The 23,605-nt window shown below is 37.9% G+C and overlaps 1 protein-coding gene across 8 annotated transcripts in view; it reads right to left on the bottom strand.

The window, feature by feature from the left end:
• The window catches only part of LOC131682134 (E3 ubiquitin-protein ligase lubel), a 52,464-nt gene that overhangs the window by 19,424 nt on the left and 9,435 nt on the right, over nt 1-23,605 (bottom strand). For 5 of the 8 annotated variants that reach the window (XM_058963374.1, XM_058963373.1, XM_058963378.1 and 2 more), the window contains exons 2-12: nt 13,847-13,939; nt 13,641-13,773; nt 12,236-12,384; nt 11,758-11,913; nt 4,131-4,299; nt 3,868-4,070; nt 3,361-3,723; nt 3,072-3,285; nt 1,572-3,017; nt 867-1,207; nt 600-800 (exon numbers count right to left, since the gene is read on the bottom strand). In XM_058963374.1, coding sequence (XP_058819357.1) covers nt 600-800; nt 867-1,207; nt 1,572-3,017; nt 3,072-3,285; nt 3,361-3,723; nt 3,868-4,070; nt 4,131-4,299; nt 11,758-11,913; nt 12,236-12,384; nt 13,641-13,773; nt 13,847-13,939 — 3,468 coding nt within the window. The remainder of the gene's footprint in view (nt 1-599; nt 801-866; nt 1,208-1,571; nt 3,018-3,071; nt 3,286-3,360; nt 3,724-3,867; nt 4,071-4,130; nt 4,300-11,757; nt 11,914-12,235; nt 12,385-13,640; nt 13,774-13,846; nt 13,940-23,605) is intronic. The other 3 variants (XM_058963376.1, XM_058963380.1, XM_058963377.1) reach the window with 2 other exon arrangements.

Raw genomic sequence — 23,605 nt, 5'->3', positions numbered from 1 at the left:
TCAAAAACACTGCACCGTTATCGTTTAGTTTCCTTATAGATCTAGTGGCAGTACAGCTGGTTCCGTTTCTTTCACTACTCTAAAAGCATTCGTTTCAACTGTATCCATTATTTATAAGCCATTAAAGCCAACGATTAGTTCTGCCTCCATCACGATTACTCGTGCAAGCAAAGCACGAATCGATTTTTGACGATGCATTAACAATAAATTTCCTTATTTTTAGTCGTCATCATCGCCATCATAACTAATCGCACACCACCATATCGATGTTTGTCAACTTGTTTCCGATACGTATGGCAGACGCCATTAGTAAGTTAATGTTAGAGAGGACATGTTTTTAGGATGCTGTCATCGTTGTTATAATTAGTCAAAACACAAACTTAACGAAATTAATTATATAGTTGTCGCCTTCGCAGATTGACGTTCAGCGGCTTGTATATAGCAAAATCGGTCTGTTTAGATGATGAAGTTTGAGGAAGACGGGATAACGGTGCAATGAAACAAAGAATAAAATGAATGAAGGAAGCAGTATTAGCGTGATCGGGATAAAAATAACGCGCAAGTGCAGCTGTGAAACACGTTTTGCGTCTTTTCCGAACCTGCGTGTCACTCGAGAAGCTCATTCGGCTGCCAGAACGAGAACCACCCACTTGTAGCAGTTGTGGTGTAGTGGCAATTGAATGCGATCGTTTGAAGATACTGCCGGGCGGTGGTTGAGTCAAGTTGTTGGGGAGTTTGTCTTGAGCTATGACTTGACTTGCCGAAATGTCTTCACTAATTTGCTCAAAGGAGTCGTAAGTCTGGATGGAAAACGCGATCAGTGATGGAGTTATTTTGTTAACTCGAATAGTGGCTAGATTGCTTACCTGAGTCGACATATCCTGAGGAGGTGGAGAGGTTCCTATTGAAGCTCGGGGTGTAGTTGGCTGCCTATTGTCTTGAAGCTTAAGAGGTTCTTTCTGAGATTCACGTGGTGGAGAAGGACCACATCCCGTAGACACTTTTTCTTTCACTAGTTTGTTCACTATCTTAACTTCTTCACTGTCTAAATTTTGTTTGATCTCACCACTATCTTTCAAACATCCTGATCTCGATGGAGAACATTGCATGTTAAATTCATGATTTTCGTACTGACTCTCGTCAAAAACTTTCTCATTCACACTATTTGTACCACCATCATCACCATTTTCCTTTTCATCATCATTGTCTATAACGAGAACATAGAAAAACATCGCACATTAAAACTCTTAATTGCTGGCAACTACACATTTTATTGCAAAACAAATTCTTTTTAATTTATTTACATTAAATAACTACAAAAAAAAACAAATGCATTTGTTATTTCATAAAACACAAACACGCTCTACAGTGTCAGCTAACTTTCGGGAAAAGGTCGATTGGAACATGTCTGTACATGAATCGGTTTATTCGTACTAATGGTTACATAAATACAGCGTGAGTTGGACGTTCAGGGATTCAAACAAGAGGTTTTTTTCGTGTATGGTCGTGCAACATACAACACAACTACTTCGCTTTAGTGCCGGGCCAAAAGGATATTTTGCGGATCCTACCTTTTTTCTTGGCCTCGCCCTCTTTGGTTGGCACGGGCGAGATTTTCTCCTGCTTCTGCACATCGTCGATCGGCCTAGAAACGAGTTTCTTCTCAAAAGGTGGCTCCTGCACGACATCTGGTGGTGGCGATCGAGGCATATTTGTATTAGCTTTTGTTTCGGTAATAATCGCCGACACTGTCTTACAGCATATCGCACAGATTTTCACTCCGGCATCGTTGACATAAGTACAGAATTCGCATTCCCATTCACGATTAGGTGCGACTGCAGAAATTGGTAAAGTATCCACCGTTACCTCGATCGATTCAAGCTTGGTTTCGTTTAGTTGGTTTTTCAATTCAACAGTTTTCATGTGTGTTTCCTGCTCTTCATCGTCAGATATCTTAGAGCATTTATCTTCGGGTAACTCTTGAACACTGGCTTTTTTAAGTTTTTCTTGTTTTCGGCGTTCAAATTCGGCGTCCGAATCATTGGCTATAAATTCCGTGCTTGAATGTTTCTTCAGCGATTTTTTGTTGTTGAATCGGCGTCTCTGTTCGCCGTCGGTATCGGGAGTGTGTGAATCTGATGGAATTTTCTTGGGAATAATTTGTCCAGATTTGGTTGACTTGGATGATTTATTTTTCTCAGTATCTGATTCTTTCTTTATTCCAAAAGGTTTTGATTTTTCACGTATTGAATCTGAATCGTTGGTCACTGAATCTGATTCCATTCGTTTTGGAAGCGGTATTGTAGGTTTATTAGATTTCTTAGACTGCTGTTTACGACGTTGTGAGTCAGCATCGGAGTCATTAGTAAACGAATCGGACGCAATTCTTCGGGGAGATGCAGCACTGCTGGAAGTTCTGTGTTTGGCGAGACGACGTCTTTCTAGATCAACATCAGAATCGTTCGTCATAGAGTCAGAGGTTATCTTGCGTGGCGAACCGATATCCTCGTTATTGGACCTTGCTTGCTTGGATACGTTTCGATTGAATTCTTTGTCAGAATCGTTCCCTTGCGAAGGGTTGGTCGTTTTTCTAGTCGACGATAAAGACATTTTATCAAATCGATCTCGAAGCAGCTCATCACGATCGTACCGGGTACGATGTGATTCTCTTGTGTGAGATGTGGGATAATCAATTAGAGATCTGGCCGCAGAACCGCTGCGACGATCCCGATTGAAGCGCGAGTGCTTCACACTGGATGCTCGTATGAATGTATTTGGTTCTGGTTCATCAAAATCAAGACTACTGTTGGAATCTACTCGTTGTCGGCGATCTCGACGACCTCGAGGTTTAATAAACTCTTCATCGGAGTCCTCATCGTCGGTCAGATCGTTAATGTAACTGCTTCGTTGCATGTTTCGCATCGACATGGTGGACTTGCGTGACTTGATACTGAGCGCTGGAGAGGCTGCACGTGATCGAGAATGAGCTCTCGAACGGGGTGGAGGTAGTGCCATTCCTATAAAAAAAATTTGTGAAAACGGCAGAGAATTGATTTGGACTTTTAACTTACCGGGCATCACCGGCATCATACCCATCGGGTAAGGGTACATTCCACCCCATGCGTTATTCCAGTTGGACGGATAGCCAGGTTGATCGTGTGGATAGTGACTCATTTGAGATGGTGGCAAATTAAGACTCATGTTGGATCCATTCTGCGACTGACCCGGCATCCATGGATTCATTTGATTCCAGTGCATCTGATTGAAATGTGCCATTGATTGAGCCTGTATGGAAACCAATACCGTATCAGTACAATCTAAGCGAGACTATTTTCTAAGCTATTGATTATTGATGAATACCTGTTGCAGAGGAGTAAAGCCCCACATGTTTGGCTGTTGTGGCTGCAATTGGTTTATATTAAACACAGACGTACTACGAGGATTCGGCGGACCGGAACCTGGAACTGCACCAAACTCTGAACGCTGCATGGGGGACATAAACGGTGGATTATTTCGGGGTGGATTACTTTCGTTAGATACTGTTGAGGATGCACTGGGTAGTAAATTGATATCCGAAGCGACACTACCAGATCTTATTCTGGGTGTTGGAGGTTCGTTCCATCGCGGATGAAGCAGATGTTGCTGGTGAAACTGTTGTTGTTGGTGGTGATGGTTTATTGTTGGGACTGATGGTGGTTTTGAACGTATATTTGGGCCTGATGACTGAAAAGCATTGTTGATATTTCAGGACATGTTTAAAACAAAACTCAATCATAGCAAGTTAATTACTAGCCAATTTAGTAAAATAAGAAATTTGGAAAAAGCAACATATTGTGAAAAGCTTGTTTGTGGCAGTGATGTGATTACCTGTAGATCAACGTTGGATGAAACACTTGCGCGACGACTTCGATCGCTGTCAGCTTTCATGGTTTCCTGGTGTTGTCGGTAGCGTTGCTGCAATAGAGTCATACGATCTAGAGTGGCGGCAGTGTTGTTCTGGATCTTTTCCATCGTACTGGATATAGATCGAAAGGGGCTAGCGCCGGTGGAATTAAGCGATGTGTTGGACGCTGCGAAAACAATACTGTATTGAGATCAAGAACGAATCGAATATAAGATTGAAATCTTACAGTGAACTTTTTGTCCAGGTGGATCTGGAAGCGGTCTGTTTGATGGATGAATGAAACGCTTGAGAGAGCTCATTTTGTCGCGGAGAGACAGCGCAGGACTAGGTGGAGGTTGTGGAGGCTTCTGGGGCTGACTCACTTCAGGGCCTTGGGGAACAGTTGTAGGTATGGTCTGCAAACGATAATAAAGAATTGAGTTTCCATGTTTCTCGAATTTAATTTTTTTTTCAGCGAAGCTGCCTTATGCTTACTGACTTTAAAGCTTACAATCAAGGCTTAATTAAAAAAAATAAAAAAGGTAAATACAATAGTGTATACATGTTGTATGCTATTTGCTGCTATAAAGTGTAGAAGTAATTTGTCATTTGCAGGCATCACTATAAATACGAAAATTCACAGCTTCACTTGAAAAGTCGTAACACCAGTTCTCTGGATCAACACATTAATTATAAATTTCACTAGCCGCGTTTGGAGCTTACTGCAGGAATGTCGTGAAAATTACCTTATTTCATACATTTTTATCGTGTGGAATACAGTAGTACAACTGAACATTTATTTCTTTAAAATGGTTATACTAATTACTCAAAAATCTCGCAATTTCGTAAAGTTTGGTATTCAGTTAACAAAAAAAAAACCAAAACTTTACAAAATCGCGTGATTTTTCAGTAGTTAGTATAACCATTTTTAAACAAATGTTCAGTTGTACAATTGCCATACTAGTTTCGCGAAGCAATGAGGATTTGGGAGCATTTTAGTATTAAAATGAAAACACATGCGAGTTTAGCTTGAACACAACTTATATTTTTACACATTATTTTCATTGATGTGAGAAGCATAGGCACATTATCACAGACACACAGACTTAAACCTATATAGCGCCCACAGCGAAAACATAGTGGGTTAATTGCCGTAAAAGGACTGTCAAATTGTATAGAAGTTTATGTTAGTCATTGGATGAGTCTTCGTGAGGTTTGAGCCAATATTCATGTGACAATGAGTCATGAATGAATATAGAACGACACTTTTGCACACAACTAAAAGGATTCTGTCTACTTCGTTCAAATCATGATACATTTGTTCTGATCAGTTTTGTAATATTTTTTCAGATACCCTGACGATAGTGCGTGTGAAGCTATGGTCTGTTACAAAAATGGCATTAAAGTGGCAGTTTTATCCTTAACTCACTATCAAATCATTTAAAAAAACGACAATACATAGGGGAGAGTGAGGACACTTGATCCTTGAGGTTATTTAATTCCCTGGCCATTTATCATAATCTATACGCATAAAGTTATCACAATATAAAAAGAAAATTAAATATTTGGTCGTTTATGATGTTTAAAAAAGAAATCTGATGTATTACATCTGGTTTTGAAAAGTTGTATAATATTTTAGAAAATATGTGTTTAAATCCATCCATCGAAGATCTTTATGCAATTTTTTTGAGCGGTTTTATGAGATCGTCGAACTAATTATTTATGAATGATTTCAAGAACGATTACTTTCTGCGGGCTTTTGTGTAGAAAAACACGTTTTTCGAATAAAAAGTTTCACAACACATACAATAAAAATTAAATTTTGTTCACCTTATACTACAGGTGATAAATTCCACGAAGATCCTTCCGAAAATCTTTAAAATCGCGACCGGCCATCTTAGATTCCTATGAAACATTACACATTTCACCGGTATGGAAGACTAAACATTTTCCACGATTAGCAAGATTATTTTGACTCAAGAGCAATTTTTAAAAGGGCGTAGACATTTCTACGCACATTAATTTAAAAAAAATTGTTCGATTACTGTATTTTACAGCAAAACATTATGAGAACGAGTTACAGGAAATGAATATCCCTGTACAAAAAAAATGTGCACCGAAAAAATTTTTGTGTTATTTTTGGGGTGCTGTCCCGGTTAACAATGAGGCGAACGAGATATTTGCAGATACGTCATTTCGTAGGACAACTGTCAGTTTGTTGGATGAATTTAATTTGGATTTTTTAAATTTAAAAATCAGAAAAGAATAATTAAAGTTTAAGAATGATATGAGTGTACTCGTAAGGACACCCGCTATCAATACCTATGTAAAACTGACACAATTTTTCCAAATTAAAGATCCCTATTATAAGAATATGTCAAAAGTTGTTGTTAGAAAAACTTTTTATTGAAAGCTTTTTTATATGATACAAATACACCGAAAAAGTGTCTTTTACGCCTTTTTGGAACGATAAACATTAGATTTTTGTCATTTTATGATGGGGTAACACGAATAACTTTTAAATAGGGTATAATCACACGAATATTAACAGTTGTTGGAACAAAATACCAAATATCTCGAAAACTCGCATTTTGGACGCTTTTTCTTAAATGCATTTTGATTTAAAACGATACTTAGAATTATGTTCTGCAATAAAATTACAGTTTTGTATGTAAATTAGCATGGAATTTAAAAACATGTATAAAGTTATTGTTAGATAAACTTTTTCACCAATAAGTTCTCCATCATACAATCACATTCAAAATGTTTGTTTTATCTTTAGATTTTTGTTGACACAATATAAAAAAATATAGCAAATGGTTTTTTTGCAATTTAAATTTTTAGCACAAACTTTTGTTTTTAGACATTTTTTTCAAGTCTATATTTTTTTTTGCTGCATAAAATACAGTAATCAAACAATTTAGAAATATCTACATCCAAAACGTACTCGGTAAGGATCGATTACATTAATGCAATAAATGCGAGCGAAAATTGCAAGCGTTCTAGTATTGTGCAAAAATTGCAAGAAGCTTCCTTGCATGTAGCACAAGAAACAGAAAAAAACGAATTTTGCTATGTATTAGCGATGTATGAGTGTTGGTGACCAATATGTGTTAGAAAAGAGACTGTTGGCATTGAAAAACGAACCCCGCATGAACAGATCACTAACCAATACTTTATCCATCCAACCATGCTACCATAAAACATATAAACACTTGGATGAATTCACGAATAATGGAAAAAAGTAAAGGGGGACCCTAAGATTTGAACTCATGCCCTTGCGCATGGTAGCACTGACTATAAGCACTGATCTGTTCTTGCACATAACAACTGGACGATAAAACTCGTACAATCAGCACATCTGCAATTCGATGCTGTCTCAGGTGTAATGAATAAGCCACAATACCGCATTTAACGATGTTGGTGCGAAATGAATAAAAAGCAGACAGTAAATAAAAACTCGGCGTGCGTTGCTATAACACCCAGCATAGGCACGTGAATGTGGTGGTAATCCTTTGACAGTGTGTTGAAGAAACGTATGTTCGAATAACAAGAGATGAAGTGATTTTATATGCTTGCAAACATTGCAAGCGGCTTTAACTGCAAATTTGCAAGCGATGCTAACATTATTTGCAAGCGATTGTCGCTTGCAATTATTGCAAGAAATTTTTGTTTTGGGTGCACGCCCTTTTATAAAATTGCTCTTGTATCAAAACATAGCAATTGTCAGAGAAAATCATGGAGATTCATAAACTGAACTCAACTTCAAAGTTTCGTTTGAATCGACGATGGTCATATTTTGTGGTCGGCCGGTTTCTCATGGAATCCCTCAGGTATCTTTGATCCCTGTAACACTGGGTATTCTTGATCCATATCATTAGTTCTCTCAAACACTTGCGAAATGTATAGAATTAGAAAAACATCATTTTCATAGTACCTGGCACTGTTAACTAAAATGATTTTTTTTGTGAACAAATGATGGTATAAGTTATTGAAGGTTGGAAAAGCCAGTTAAATTGCACTGATTCACCGCAAATACTTGTCTTGACCTTTCCACTGTGGTTAAAGTTTGTCGTGCATATAAAAAGGTAGTCTTATTAATTAGTTTGTCAGGATAGGTGGTTAGCTGAACTTTCGCGTCCTTAGGTCATAGTGTGCTTTATTTCTTTAGCCCTAGCAGCTGGGGGATCAAGTTACCACACGTTTTTACAAAAACCTCATTTTGGCATGATTTTCAAAACTGTTCATATTACTGACAGGACATAGTATTCGGATTTACACATTATTCATAGCTCTTACAATTCGAATTCACTACAAGATGGAGAATTTTGCAATTAAAATTTTTATTTAATTGAAAAGTTATGAGAAAAAACAAAAGTGGGATCAAGCGTAACCACTCTCCCCTAACGATTGATGAAGTTGAAGTTGACTTTATAATTTGTAGTACAGGGTGGCAAGAAATAAGTTGCGTTGCGTTGCGTTGCGTTGTGACGATGATTTTGGCGGATTGCACACTGACTTCATCATGTTTGACTGCTGATTATCTAATAAGAGTTGCTTAGGAAGTGGTAAGTAGGAATTCATACCAATCCGACCCATATTAAAACCTCAACAGCATGATAGCCATCATTGCCGGCCGCCCCCATCTCCATCGTTCACGGGGAAGGATAAAGGATAAGGTAGACAGGAAGTGTTGATGCTCCACCTACTTAACGGAAGGACGACGATTCATCAGACTCTTCCATAGGTGTCGCGGAGTTGGTGGTTTGGAAGGGTATCAGGTCTAGGATTCGCTCCAAGCAAACGATGCGACCTGTAAAGCATATTTTATTAGGTAGTTGTTTAGTTAGTCTTCGAGTGCACGATCACTCGAAAAAGAGATGATCTTGTTTAGTTTTTGGTTATTTTTAAACTCTGGGCAGCCGGCTACCGAGAGTATACTATGTTCCCTAAACAAAAACAATTTGAACTCCACACAGCCGATCGTGGGAGTATTGCCTGGAAAAGCTAATCTTATCTGCGTAATGGGCCGGATCACTATTTATTGCAACAGTATTTGGACAGAACTCGCTACTTCTTCTCTACGATATATTTATTGGCTTGAAAACTACCAAGTGACAGCATATTATACTGGCAAAAATAGCGCGAGATGTTATAAATCAAGGAAAGTATTTCTTATTTTCCATATCGGATTGTTTGTGGAATACAAGTATACGAGCGATAATACCGAACACTGAAGGGAAATATAAAGGATTGTTAATCTGATGCACGGGCTTGTTAGCAATAACGGAGCTTTAAATTAGGTTCATAAAAACAGACGCGGCGAATTTTCAATACGTATTGAGCCGTGTTCATAGATACTAGTCAGATTAGTCGTATTGGGGCTAATTTCCGATCAACTATTCATTTTTACGGCAATGTTTTCTCGACTAGATCTGTTCGCACCCTCTCATTCTGCGGTCTAAGGACCAAATGTCATCAATAGACTTAGAATCGCGTGGAGGCATGAGATAGGAAACTTGTAAGAATTTTGCTATCCCACCGTTTGACTACCAGAATGGATGGGAGAACAGTAATACTAGCAAATACCGACTACCATAAGAGCGGTGCAAATTTGAACGAGTGACGTAGAGTACTGCACTGAAAAAAGGACCAGGAGTGCGATTTTACGAAGTTTTAACTTCCGATGGCCCTACATTTTCTGACAAAGTGAAGTTCTTGAATGTTGAGATTTTTATTACTGTTTAGAAAAGCAAAAGTATCATAAAGCTAGTGTCAGGCCTTCATGAGACCTCAAGAAGTCACTTTTGGAGGTATTCGTAAATGTAGATTTGTCGGTAGACGGTTCCAAATATAATAGAAAAATACCTAATTTAACACAACTACAGATCACTTGCAACATAAAAAGCTTTTTGTGAAATTCGACAGCTCCATCTTAGGCCAATTCAATAAATTTCCTGCATGAAAGTTTCCATTTTTTAAAAACGGTTTTTAAGCCAAAGCTTTGGAAGTTAAACCTTGGCGTGGAAGTGCCGGTATATTAATATATTCTGTTACTTAGTGTAGAATTAGATTTCGTCATTTACGGCTAATATACAACCGCCAGAAGAAACTTAAAACGTTGGTACACAATCAAGAAAGGCGAATCAGAAAAGGTATATGTCAGTGATTCACTAAATACAGACTGGAAAACCTTAAGGTCCGCCCAGATTAAGTCTTCGGTACGGAACAAAACCTCGGCCTAGGAACTCCTAGCATGTTGTTAGTCGCCTCTTACGACATGGGAGCAGTTCCCAGAGGTTCTACTCTTGGTTGAAATAGTGCAAAAAGATTTCAGCCCGCCGGACACCACACGGCTTAGTACAGGGTGGCAAGAAATAAGTGTATACAAACATTATCACAAAATTTAAAACCCTCGCTGGTTGTTTCTTCTATTTTTCATTGTTCATGTATCTGGAAGTGCTTTAGATTTTGTTATTTGATGTTTTAGGTTATTTATTAATTGAAAAGGTATGTAGAAACTCTTGGGCCATCAGCTTTCATTGACCACCGTCATAATTCAGCGTCCGTTAGCGTATTTATAATCACTAGTGGAGAAACGCTCCAAGTTTTTTGTGAACAAGAAGTGAAAATCCTTAAAAATGCATAATTTTTGGAGATTGTGCCATTTTATTGGGTTCAACAGCACTTTACATATATACAAATGCACGTTTCTTTGTTTTGATTATAGAGGTTTTAACCTTTTTCTCTTTTTTGGGTTAGAAAAATCTTGCTAGAAAAAACTTTAACCCTATTTGCGGGGTTGGGAATCCAGTCCATATGAGCTGTGTACAAGACGATCAATTTACCAACTACGTTATGCCCGCCCGCGAGTGGACGTTTCAGTAGGGGCTCAGCGTTTGCTCACAGAAAAAATTCTACCCAACATTGCAAAGCTCATTTTCCGATTTGGAGACATTGATGCAAACATTGGGTTGAAAATATGAATCACCAGTGAAGGAACTGAGGTCCATAGCCGATAATTTCGAAAAGCGATCGAATTGCTAAAGGGTAGCCGCTTGGAAATAAATTGATTATTTTGTTACTTATTAATCGTATTGTTATTCTGTGCCTTCGGTTTTTCATTTTTATTCATAATAAAAAAAAATTGCCTTAAGGTGTTGTATACACGTATTTTTGTCACCCTGTATAAGTTGACCCCAAACTCTAAGGCGAATAAAGTATGAGGTTTGAATGACAATATCAATGATATTTTTACATTTTTTGATTATGTGAGAGACCAAAACAATATAGTTCACACTACGAGTTAAAACGTGTTTTAATGTCTGATGTTTTTTGTTGCCAATTATTTAAAAAAATGTAGTGTGAACATAGTATAAGGCTACATTACTTTTCAAGTGAATTCTTCAAAAATAGTAGTAGGTCTTCTGGTGTTCTACAATGGAGAGGGAATTTTGATATTTGATTGAAATTAAATAATTTTTGTTTTGGGGAGTGATTCACAAACACAAGAAAAAATATTTCCAATCGTTAGATTTGCAATTTAAATGAATCATACATTCCCGGAATCTTCCAAAATAACATGACACCGAGTGTTAAATTAACTTTACAATTTATATCATTTTTCTTAATACATATATTTAAGGTAAAAACAGTTTAACAGTTTCTAGAATAAGTCATTGGTAAATTCTCAACTACATATTAATAGTTAAACGTCAATCACATCCTATCCGCGGGCGAAGCGTTACTGGTGCAGCAAAACAGCGATATTAATTTGGCAAATAATATGCTTGAATGATGATAAGTTAAACAATGAGGTTGAAGGCCGGCAAAATTCTTGCGCATAGTTCTCAAGATATGCTACAGCAGCGTACCTGGTCCGGTTCCTGTTTACGCCCCAGCATAGGGCTAGGAAATAGGAAACTGCCGGGACGTTTGGTTCTTCTGGGTGGTGGCAGGGGACCACCCGTGCTAGCCTCACCTTTCGGCGGCAGCGGGGGCTTCACCGTGGTATTTTGCAATTCTACGGGCTGTGGATTGAGCGAAAGAAAGAAACAGTTTCAATGGTTAACGTTGAGTTGAGAAGTTTGCGAATATGGACGTTGGCCAGAGGTGGAATGTTCATCGAAATAATTTGGTATGAAAGATGTAGAAATGGTTCGGAAAAAATTAAAACGAAATGTCGTTTTTGTACAAATGGATAGCCAATGAGATGCACTACGATTTGCCAAATCTATCATTTTTAAATGGGTTGTGCACAAATCAGGATGTCCACGAATTGAGGTGTTTTCCGAAAGATCATGCGCAACAAAACATTAAGTTACCCATGTTAGTTATAGCTTCGTTACTTACCGTTCTGGTATGGGTTTGGCGTTTCGGATGACGGTGATAGCGTTCGTCACAGGATGCACAGAATAGGTTTTGATCGCATTGTATGCATCGAACTGCTGGTGTGACAGAACCGCACAGGTCGCATTTCATAACGGTCATGCGTTTGATATCTGTGAAAGGAAATATTTTTCGACATTTACTTAATAGTTTATTCGAGTTCAAATTCTCATTGCACCCATTGTATCCCAAAAGTCGGCGTAGACTTTATTCTGAGTTTTTGCACTCGAACCAATAAAAACAGGTAAGTACTAGTTAGATACTAATCTATTGCGATGGACACTTCGAAATCGAAGAGTTTTAGTCAAATTAGATGATTTAAATTATTTGATTAACTTTGGAACATTGAAGTTATGAGCATATTTAGTACATTTAATATTTTCAAATATCTTTAATCCTTCAGAACTATAATGTGCAAAAGTATTGTGCGTGTTCATGATTTTTTGCAGAATTGTTAATTAACTTTTCCAAAAGTTATAAAAGTTATTCTGTGATCGTTTTTCATGGTCAAGTCCCCGCGGTGGGGAGACTTGACCAAGAGAATTTTCAAATATCAGAACGAAAAAGAATGGCATGGAACATGTTGCAATCTCTTTTCCATATTTCCCAGGTTCTTAGCACCAGTAAAATATCAAAAAAGGATTGTGTTTCATGAACTTTGATTTTTCAATGCCTTTTTGGGATTAACTGTACTAGTTACATGCCTGCTCGAAACTTCCTGTTACAAGGGTACAAATGTCTCTATAACTGCTCTGCGATCAACATCAATGATGTTCATGCCGTCCGCTAACCTAAGAAGCATGCGTGATCTAGTGATAATGGTTCCGTTTCATTGCACATCAGATCTTCATATCGCACCTTCGAGGGCTATTCTTAAGTTTGGCAATATTAAAATAAATTTTAAATGCAATTCCTTTGATTTCATTTTGGGATCGCATTGTCTAAATTCGAGTACTCTGGGATCAATTCTGGGGGCGTAGTAAATCTGGAATGCTCAATCCATACCGATTAGAATGTGAAACTTGTAGAATTCAAAATTTAGTTCCTAAAAACTGTTTCCGAATATTTTCGTAAGCATCCGGGGATGATTTGATTTGATGTATACTTTTAATGGCGTGAAATCAATTCCTGACACCGAAATTTGATTCGGAAAACGAAGCATCCACATCAATACACACTACGATGGAGATGCCCAATCTTTTGTAAAAACAGCACAAGTGTGAAAATGGACTGATGGAAGATCTTGAGTACCTATTCTTATTACCCGTTTTACATACATATTGTAAATTGATGCATTATTATAGATAGAGGAATTGTTTGTAGTTGGTAAAATATACTTTAAGACAATGATGGTCAAATATTACTCTACCTGGTGATTTCAGCGGAATCGGTGGTGGAGCATTAGAGTATTGTTGATTGGCAACATCGATGACCTCATATTCCGGATCGTGATTATTCGGCGGCGCAGGTGGTGGTGGTCCAACCCGATCGCTGCTATCAGTCTACAGAAGAAATCCGAAAATGTATTACTCTTAGCGATTATCAATAGTTCCGTTAGTGAGATATGATACTCACCACCCATGTTGGCATGGTTCTTGACGTTTTAAATCTCGATGCTGGATGGTTGGCCATTGCCGGAGGTGTTGGCGCTCGTAGAGGGACGTTACCCTGCAAACGATAAAAAATATTACTTTTTATTTTCGAATATAGGGCTGCTTCGAACTTCAGACACTATTGACATTGTGCGTTGTCGGTATATGGTTGAAGAGCTTAACCCTCTGGAAGTCGCGTTGTGGACTCAGAGCCCAACAAGATGAAATTGATGCAATCTAGTCTTAGTGTTCCAGGGGTCTTCTAATGTTAATATTTCCGCGATCGTTCGTTGTATTTAGAAGAATATGAAGATTTGCATGTCCAACAAAGTTGTTTCTAAAATCATTCTCATCAACTTTTCTGGAGATAGTAAGCTTCTCAATAATGCTTTGAGTTGCTTTTTCATTATTACTACTTATTTTAAAATTATTTTTTCAAGATGTGCTGTATTATGTTGTAAAATCCCTAAGTTGAAGGTTTCGAAATTAGTGGTCATCCATATACCACGCTTGTCCTTGGATAGCAGGAGTGTTGGTATGGGAAATGTTCACGTGGGTTTTTCATTGCATTTATAAGAAAGTTAAACAAATTTTTATCGTCATTGATGTAAACGCTGGATTACCTTCTATTTTTTTTCAACATTTTGAAATAGCCTATGCGGTCATTGTAGCATAGTGTGTGTCTGTGCAATTTAGACCTCTTCACATTTTGAAAAAGTTTTGAAATATACAGCGGTCAGCTCAAATTTTTGTTCTAGGTGTGAATTTAAGAACTTTCGCCAAAAATGGCTTAATTTGAACATGATTCAGAGGTGTCTCCAATCAAAAATCGTGTTTTGCTATGTTTCCATAGGAAGATCACTTACACTCTGAATTAATAGGCTCTACATGCCCACATATCATCAAATGTTGTTCCTTAGACATATCTTAACATGTTTTAACAGGTGAACATAGCTCCAATCGCAATAGAAAATTTGTTAACTGGATTTTCATATAGAAAAATGTATCAAAACCTACGAAAATTAGTTGCGTTTTTTCTTGGTTTTGGTATTGTGCATGTATTTGTATAAACTAAAACATCGATGGAAACTATTATCGAAAATATCAGGGGAAGACGTGCGCAACAAAAACCGAGAACAAATTTTCTCTCTGTAGTACTTAATTCAATTTTCTGCAACTTTGTCAAATTTCATTATTTTAGGACTTGAAGGCTCGTTGTTAAAATTTCGAGCTAATAAGGAATCTATAGATTACTTCAACGTTGTGTTGTTATGATGAGTCTTTATACAGTGAATCTAAAAGATCGTAATGTTGTTCAAAATTAAGTTATTTCCATGGAAATTACAGAAAATACTAAGGGATTGTATGATATTCTTTGGCTGAATTTTGAACGAATTTAACCCTTGTGAAGGCAAGCTAAAATCCCAATGCTAAAAGGCAAGCTGGGCCTTTAAGGCCCGGTAAAATGTACAGTAAAAGCATGAAAAATCCAAAGCATATTGATAAATTTTAATCAGAAATAAAAACTTTTCGAGTGCTAGAATGATTTCTCTTCGACTTTATTGGACAAAAGACTGTGACAAAAATAATAGCATATAAGCGAAAAATGAAAGACTAGTACATTGTTTCAGAATATTTTAAAGGATCAAAAATTAAATATCACGCTTGTAGTTACTTGCTATGCTATATACTAATAAAGTCAAATTCTCATAAAAAAAATACGAATATCTTGTTTCACCAGAAGCTAAAAATGAGAAAATTTGCCCTTGGAAAACAAGAAAAGAATTCAATATTATGTCAATTTACAATTTTGACAGTTTTCGCTCAGGATCAAAAAAATTGCCAAGCAAAATTTTGCTCTTCTCAACGCATGTCTCAATCTACTGTACTGCCCATGATTATATATTTGTGCCGATTTCTATGGGATTTGCTATCTTTATGGGACTGATTTGCGATCATAGGCAGTGTAACTTCGTCAAATCTGAATATTCTGAGATGATAGTGTGCTAGTATATTGAAATTTTTTTACCCAAACTGTAAATCCACAGCTTGATTCAACGCTATGTAATAAAACGGTATTGCGAAAACTGTTATTCTGCCATACAGACCACAAAAATGGCAACTCTGTTCTTTAATGCGATTTTTCATAAATAATTCCTCAGATACATATTTCATTGAAGAAAAATTTTGAGGTTCTGTTTGAAGAAAATATTTATTACAGTGATATAACTTCTTGAGTATGCGTGAGACCGGCACAAAAATTGACTTTGTCGGAGCACCACTCCATTGAATGGTAATTGACTCCAGACTCCCCATTCCAAATACAAACTTGTTCGGATGCTTCTGGTTTACTCACAAGAATTTTTAAGCTTGTATGCAAAAATATATGACATATCGTCAATGGAAACAATAAATTCAGTAAAATATGTCAGCATCATCTTATGTAGCCTAAAATCCTCAGATGTATAGCTGAAGATAAAAGGATTAACATTGCAGAAGACTGTAAATTGATCCCACTATTTGATAGAAAGATATTGTAATATAATGTAAAATGCTGCCTCTCTTTCCCGCACATACATTTTCAAACATTCTTCTAATCTTCTAAGTTAAATAACTTTGTCTGGTAACCTATAATCATTATGCAACTTTCAACAAAGTTGTTCGTTATTAAAAAGGTACACCACCTGAAGTTTTGAGGAATGCAGTGTAACTGTGGGAATTTTTATTGAATATTGATTTCTTGTTCCCGATTTTCCATATATTTCACCATAGAAACTTCCACACTTTTGAGTGAACTAGAGTTATAGGAAAAAACTCATAAGTTGAATATGGTTTGTAAAGCTAATTAATACTTGATTTATCAGTGTTCCGAAAAAAGTTGCCGGTTTAGTATGCGTGCACAGTTCTAGGTGCATTGGAAAGCGTTTACGTGAGAACAATTGACACATGACACAAATAAATGGTAAATGTGTTTTTACTTAATAGATGATAAGTTCGTCAAAGCTTAGGAAATATTTGTAAAAACAGAAATAAATTCATTAAAATTGATTTTTGCATGCAAACATATGAGCCAGGAATATTATTTGCATCATCAGTATACGCAGTTGATGTCGGAATACCTAGCGGGCCTCCAAAACCCCCCTTGCCTTTTTGTGCATGTAAAAGGTTTATACGAATCTATGAAGCACGAGCACGCTATATGTGATATTACCATAATATCTTACTTTTTCAATGAATTTTAGCGTCAGTTAATGGAATTTCCATGCTCGAGCTCTTCCTGTATGCATAACGCTTTGTAACTAAGAAATCGATAGCCGCCGACCTTGGAAGATCCGCGTACCTTCTTGAGGGTTAATAAAATCTGCATCATAGTTTAACACATTGGAAAATTTTCTCCTAGGATTGAAAATTCCTTTTTTATTTATGAAATTATCTGCTGCCGAACAGCAGTCCAGACCTGTACAATGCCCACTCCTCTGCAGTTCAACAAATTCTGGATAAAGCTAGTAGCTCAGACAGTGTACTTATTGCAGGTGATTACAACCTTCCCCATCTCAGATGGATATTCGACGATGATCTCAAATGTTACCTGCCTGAAAATGCCACAACTGAACAAGAGATAGCTATCACGGAAACGATAGTCGCTAAGGGACTGTGTCAAATCAACTCGCTCACTAACGCAAATGGACGGACGCTCGATCTGGCATTCGTGAACTACGACGATTTAGTCGAACTTCTCGAGCCTCCGACCTCTATACTCAAAGTGGACGCTCACCATAAACCCTTTGTGCTGAGGTTTAACATGCAAGTTGAAACAGAAGACGCTTTTGCCGAATCCGTCGACGGTCTCAATTTTGACTTCAATCGCTATAATTTTGAAGAAGTGTCTGCGGCCTTCGATGCTGTTGAGTGGTTCGATCCGTTAAGTGGAAACGATCTGGATCATGATGTCGCGGTGTTCTACGGAACTCTATACGAGATACTACGCCGCATAGTTCCTAAGAAACGTGTCAACAGAAAGACGGACTACGAGCTTCGTCGTCTACGCAACATTCTCTGAAAACATCGCAAGCGTTACTTCCGTCATAAGACCGACGAAAACAAAGCTGTTCTTCGCCGAACCGAACTTCAATACGAAACAGCCTGGAATAGTGCATTCGGCGAGTATATAAGTCACGTCCAAAGCAACCTTCGGAACAACCCCTCGACGTTCTGGAAGTTTGTGAACAGCAGAAAACGCGCTGGTGGCATTCCTGTAAATGTTTATCTTGGAGATGCCAGTGCGCAATCCACAGCCGAATCCGTAGACCTTTTTGCAGAACATTTTCGTGGGGTATTCACTAACCCAGCTATCTCTCCCTCACAAGAGTATATAGACACATTACCATCATACAATATCAGTCTCCCTAGCTTGAATATGACTGAAGCAGACGTGCTGAAAGCTCTATCCAGTGTCGACCCATCGAAAGGACCAGCCCCGGATTGTTTGCCTCCGATATTCATAAAAGGATGTGCACGATCATTGTCATTGCCGATCAGCATTATTTTTAACCGCTCAATCACTAAAAGCGTCTTCCCGAGTGCATGGAAACAAGCGGCTATATTTCCAATTCACAAGGCTGGAGACATTCATAATGTTGAAAATTAAAGAGGAATCTCACTTTTGAACTGTTTTGCTAAAGTCCTTTAAAAATTTGTTTACAATGAGATGTACGCTGCTGCTTCTCACATAATCAACGAATGTCAGCATGGATTTGTGAAGCAACGTTCTACAACTTCGAATTTGATGATGTTTACTAGCATCTTGGTCCCCTATGTCGAGAAGCGTCAACAAACCGATGCAATATATTTTGACTTCTCGAAAGCATTCGATAAAGTACCTCACAACATTGCTCTTCTGAAACTGCAAAGACTAGGATTTCCTGCGTGGTTAACTGGATGGTTGCAATCATATTTGTCTAGTCGGAGTGCTTTCGTTGAAATTGGTTCAACACGTTCTAGCTTGCTCGACATGCCAACCGGAGTCCCTCAAGGAAGTCACCTAGGGCCGTTAATTTTTATTTTATTTATAAACGACATTTGTGTTCGTATCAAATCTGGAAAACTATTCTTCGCCGACGATTTGAAGATTTTTCGTTCCATTGCTTCTGGACTTGAGTCTGCTGCACTTCAAGATGATGTACTTAATATTGAACAATGGTGCCTGTTGAATGATATGCAGATAAACGTTGACAAATGTAAAATGATAAGTTTCAGGCGATCATCCACTCTATCTCATTATGAGTACTTGCTCCAAGGCCGCGTCATCGAAAGAGTGGACTCCATTCGTGACTTGGGAGTGCTTTTTGATAGAAAGCTTAGCTTCTCGGATCACATCACCGCAACGACGGCGAAGGCATTCGCAACACTTGGTTTTCTGAAGCGAAATACCGCTGGCTTTAACGATTTCTACGCACTAAAATCTCTATATTGCGGATTGGTGCGAAGCATTTTGGAGTATGCTGTGCAAGTGTGGGCTCCACATCACAACGTCCAAATAAACCGATTAGAACGCGTACAAAGATGTTTCGTGCGATACGCTCTAAGAAATTTGTCGTGGAACGACCCTGCCCATCTATCACCTTACAACGATAGATGCATGCTGCTTGAGTTACCCACGTTAGAGTTCCGCCGCACATTCTTGCAAAGAATGTTTATATTTGATATGTTGTGTAATAACATTGACTGCCCAGATATTCTTGCACGGATTAATGTGTTTGTACCTCCTCGCGCTCTAAGGAATCGTCCACTTTTGTGGATTCCTAGACATCGTACTGTTTACGGTCAAAACAATCCTGTGGATAGATGTTGCTGCAAATTCAACGAAACTTCACATCTGTTCGACTTAAATGTCACCAAATCTAGTTATAAGTTAGCTATTGGGAATTTTTAATTAATTTAGATAGTATGTTCTATTTTTTAATAATCTGTACGGTATCTACTGAAGATCGAACAAATAAATAATAAAAATTACCCGGACAAAATTTTGGAAAGTTTACGTGGACATCATGAGGATGGGTAACGGTACAAGAATTGTCCACCCTTGTCCATAATGGTGGGAGGAGGTCAAGAACGAAGTTATTCATGTGGTCAAAAACGAATTTATCCAGGTGGTATATGAATGGCCGTTTATGTTATCTTGACCGTAAAAAACGTTTATTTTTGACTTTAAAAGTGCATAACTTAGTAACTTTGTATACGAAATCAAATGCACACCACAAAGAACCACATATTTTTTGGTGAACCGGGTGACTATTTCTATAATTGATAATACAGAAAATTCTCAAATGATCATAAAAACCGATTCTGGAGAACTAGAGACAAGCAGAAAACGCCATTTTTCGTATTTTTTCTTCTATTTTTCGAAGACATGAGAACCTACTTATTCAAGGTATCAAGATATATGTATTATGAATATGATAAAATACATTTTGAAAAAAATTGTCCACAAAGTTGTTTATAATATCATTCTCAACAACTTTACTGAAGACGCAAATTCTCTCTCTCTCTCTCTCTCTCTCTCTCTCTCTCTCTCTCTGTTAATAATGTTTTTAAATAGTTGGTTTTTCATAATTAATTACCAAAATATTTTTTTTACAAAAGATTCGCTGTATTATGTTATGAAACTTTTTCGAGAGTAATAAACCTCGAAAGTTGACGGTTACAAATTTTTGTGATCTTTACCGTACAAACGTTTCTTTCTTTTTTGATTATAGAGGTTTTAACCTTAGAGTCATTAGCCTCTTTTTCGGGTAAGAGAAAATCCTTTTAGTAAAATCTCCAACCCTATGTGAGGGGTTGGGAATCGAACCCAGGTGAGCTGCGTACAAGGCAATCGATTTACTACGCTGTGCCCGCCTGCTCAGTACAACTATTTACGCTATATTTGAATGACAATGTCTCTTCGGGGATTTTGTTGTTCTGTTATCTCAATATCTCCTCGGAGGTGTTGTTATATACGCGAAAAGTGTCTTTTATTCACTTGAGAGTGATGAATACTTTCGTATTGTCTATGTTCTCTGTGTTGTAATTTCCCTTTTCCCTAACCGTACACTTCCCCAATCCTTCCCATCAGGAAATCATGAAACGACAAATCACGGCGAGACACAAATCTCCGATCAACATGGGTACGTGCCATTTGAGCCAGTCGCTACTGATTCCTGATTATACAATTTTTATTTTAAATAACAGTTTTGAATGCTGTATTGTGCACAAAAGTTCATCAATTTTGATTAGTCTATATGAAAATCAACTCATTTCGTTTGGCGAAAAGTAACGATTTAGTGCAAGTAGACTAGATAAATATCATTCATTGTTTTTATTGCTTTATTTCACCCGGCTCAATGCGTTAGCACAACTAGCCGTGAATGCGTTGGGCGTTGTTTGCTGCTGTGTGTTGAAATCCCTTTCCTTACCGGTGAGCCATTAGCTACGTTGTCCTCAGTAACTTAGAGTTTATTCGCGCTATCGTGCTGGTACCGGTCACCATTCGCATTCTTGCTGTTCACGGTCGGATGTAATACTTCGGATTGATTTGCACTGGATGTCTAAGTAAAGGGTGTTACGATTCAAAATTGGTCAACTTGGCGCATTTTGTTAATTGGGTATTAAGAAAACATACACATCCCTTATTTTAAAGATGTATGCCTACTGTTTGATTATGACATTGGCAAGAGAGGCAACGGAGCAAAATTTTGCTAGCGCATCGCGAAAATTCAAACTACTCGCACGCCAAGTTAGCGAAATTATTTAATGTGGCCAAATCAACTGTCACCAACGTAACAAATGTGTTCGGATAACCTTTGTTGACAGTCAGGAAGACTACATCGAGGTGAAATGAATAGCTGGAGGCCGCGAAAACGACGAAAAGAGTGGCCGGTTATTTCAAACGGCGCTTGAATCTCTCCGTCCGAGTTGTCGCTATCAAGCTAGGAATATCGTCTACAACCGTACATCGAGTTAAAAATACTGGTGGAGATATTCGCACAAATTAAACTGTTGAAATTTGCGAAAAAATATCTCGTGTGGCAGACCATTTCTTCCTGTGGCTTGAAGGACGATATTTACACTATAACCGGGACCATCAATCAGGAAATTTATGTGCAGGTATGCCTGGGAAAAGGTGTGGCAGCTTTCCTCAAGCAACAGAATTGTTCCGTTCTGTTTTGGCTGGATTTGGCAGCTTGTAACTACGGAAAAAAGACCATGGAGATGTATGTCGCGAACAACGTACAGGTGGTACGCAAGGACATAAATTAAAAGATCCCAACACGCCAGAGCTTCGCCCACTAGAAATGTATTGGGCAATCGTCAAGCGGATCCTCAAGAAGACTCAAAGACACAAAATACGCATATCAACCGACCTGCAAGAGTTTATGTTTTCCTGAAAGTCTGACTAATTGCCCTCTTTTTCTTTTAGGCGGTCAACAATTGTTCAAACATGATTAAATGCCCGGTGATTGTGTTGTTATTTAAATGGATAAACTATAAATCTTTTTGAAGTTCAGTGATTACAAAACACGAAAAATCATGTGATTAGACTTCGGATGTCCCCATTGCGAATCATCGGGCATTACGTTTCACTCATGGCTATTTGTACTGTTGAGTTTGATGTCCACAATTAGTTGCGGATATCTCTAATGAATTGGATTATATTTGAAAGCGTTGATTGGTATTCATAAACCGAGAAAACTAGTCTCCGTCGATAATTTGCATCGGCTGATTGAAATGCATTTTCTGTATTTGGAAACTGATTTAGAAAATAATCTGATCACGTCCATAATTGGGTTGACGCGAGCGGCTTGTTATCAGATACTCAATTTGGTTTTCGCAAAGGCAAAGAGACTAACGATAGTCTTGCACTGCTTTGAATTTCTCACTTTTAAGCCTTCTTTCGAACAATTTCTATGTTAATACCTTTGGCATGTGCGCTAAAACAACTTACAGATGATGGCGTGGTTCCTGTTACAAGATTCAGAGCTATAGATTAGCAAAAACCGTTTTAAGATACTTTGGAATTTTGTCCATTTGGGCTGTAAACCTGGGTATTGAATTCTCCACGGAGAAAACCTAGCTTGTTGTTTTTTCTAGGAAGCGTGGTCCAGCTCAACTTCAACTTTTGCTAATGGGTAGAATGATAGGCAAGGTTTTGACATTTCAGTACCCCGGGGTCTGATTCGACTCTAAAGGCTCTTGAGGAAGACATTGATGTGATTATAAAAAAAGAACAAGCGATTAATTTGCTTCGTGTAGTAACTGGATTGGATCGGGAGACCCAATAAGGTTATTTCGGTGATGGAGTACGAGTGTTTCTGTTCCGTTCTGTCACCAGCACTCATATGATAAAATTGGAACGAATACACGGTCGTTGTTTGCGTATTGTCTTAGGTTGCATGAATTCGACCCATACAATCAACCTCGAAGTGCTAGCGGATGTGCTTCCGTTAAGAGATCGTTTCTCTCTTCTCGTCGGTTCTTCCGATGTGAGATTAAGAATCTACGTATGCTCCATGTCAATTTTATGCCGTGGAATTCTGGATAATCTACGTTCGCGAAAACTTCTGCAAATAAATACAAACACGTTGATTACGAGAAAATGTGCTTCACTGACGGATCGCGTATCAAAGAATCCACTGGCTTCGGCATTTCTAACAATATCCGCCTCCTAAAAGCTCAATACTCCTGATTCAGTTTAAATTGCAGA

Source organism: Topomyia yanbarensis, chromosome 2 (genome assembly GCF_030247195.1).
Source record: "Topomyia yanbarensis strain Yona2022 chromosome 2, ASM3024719v1, whole genome shotgun sequence".
In the NCBI taxonomy this organism is placed as follows: Eukaryota; Metazoa; Arthropoda; class Insecta; order Diptera; family Culicidae; genus Topomyia; species Topomyia yanbarensis.
The sequence above is the reverse complement of the archived record's forward strand: the minus strand, read 5'-3'. Positions and strand labels throughout refer to the sequence as shown.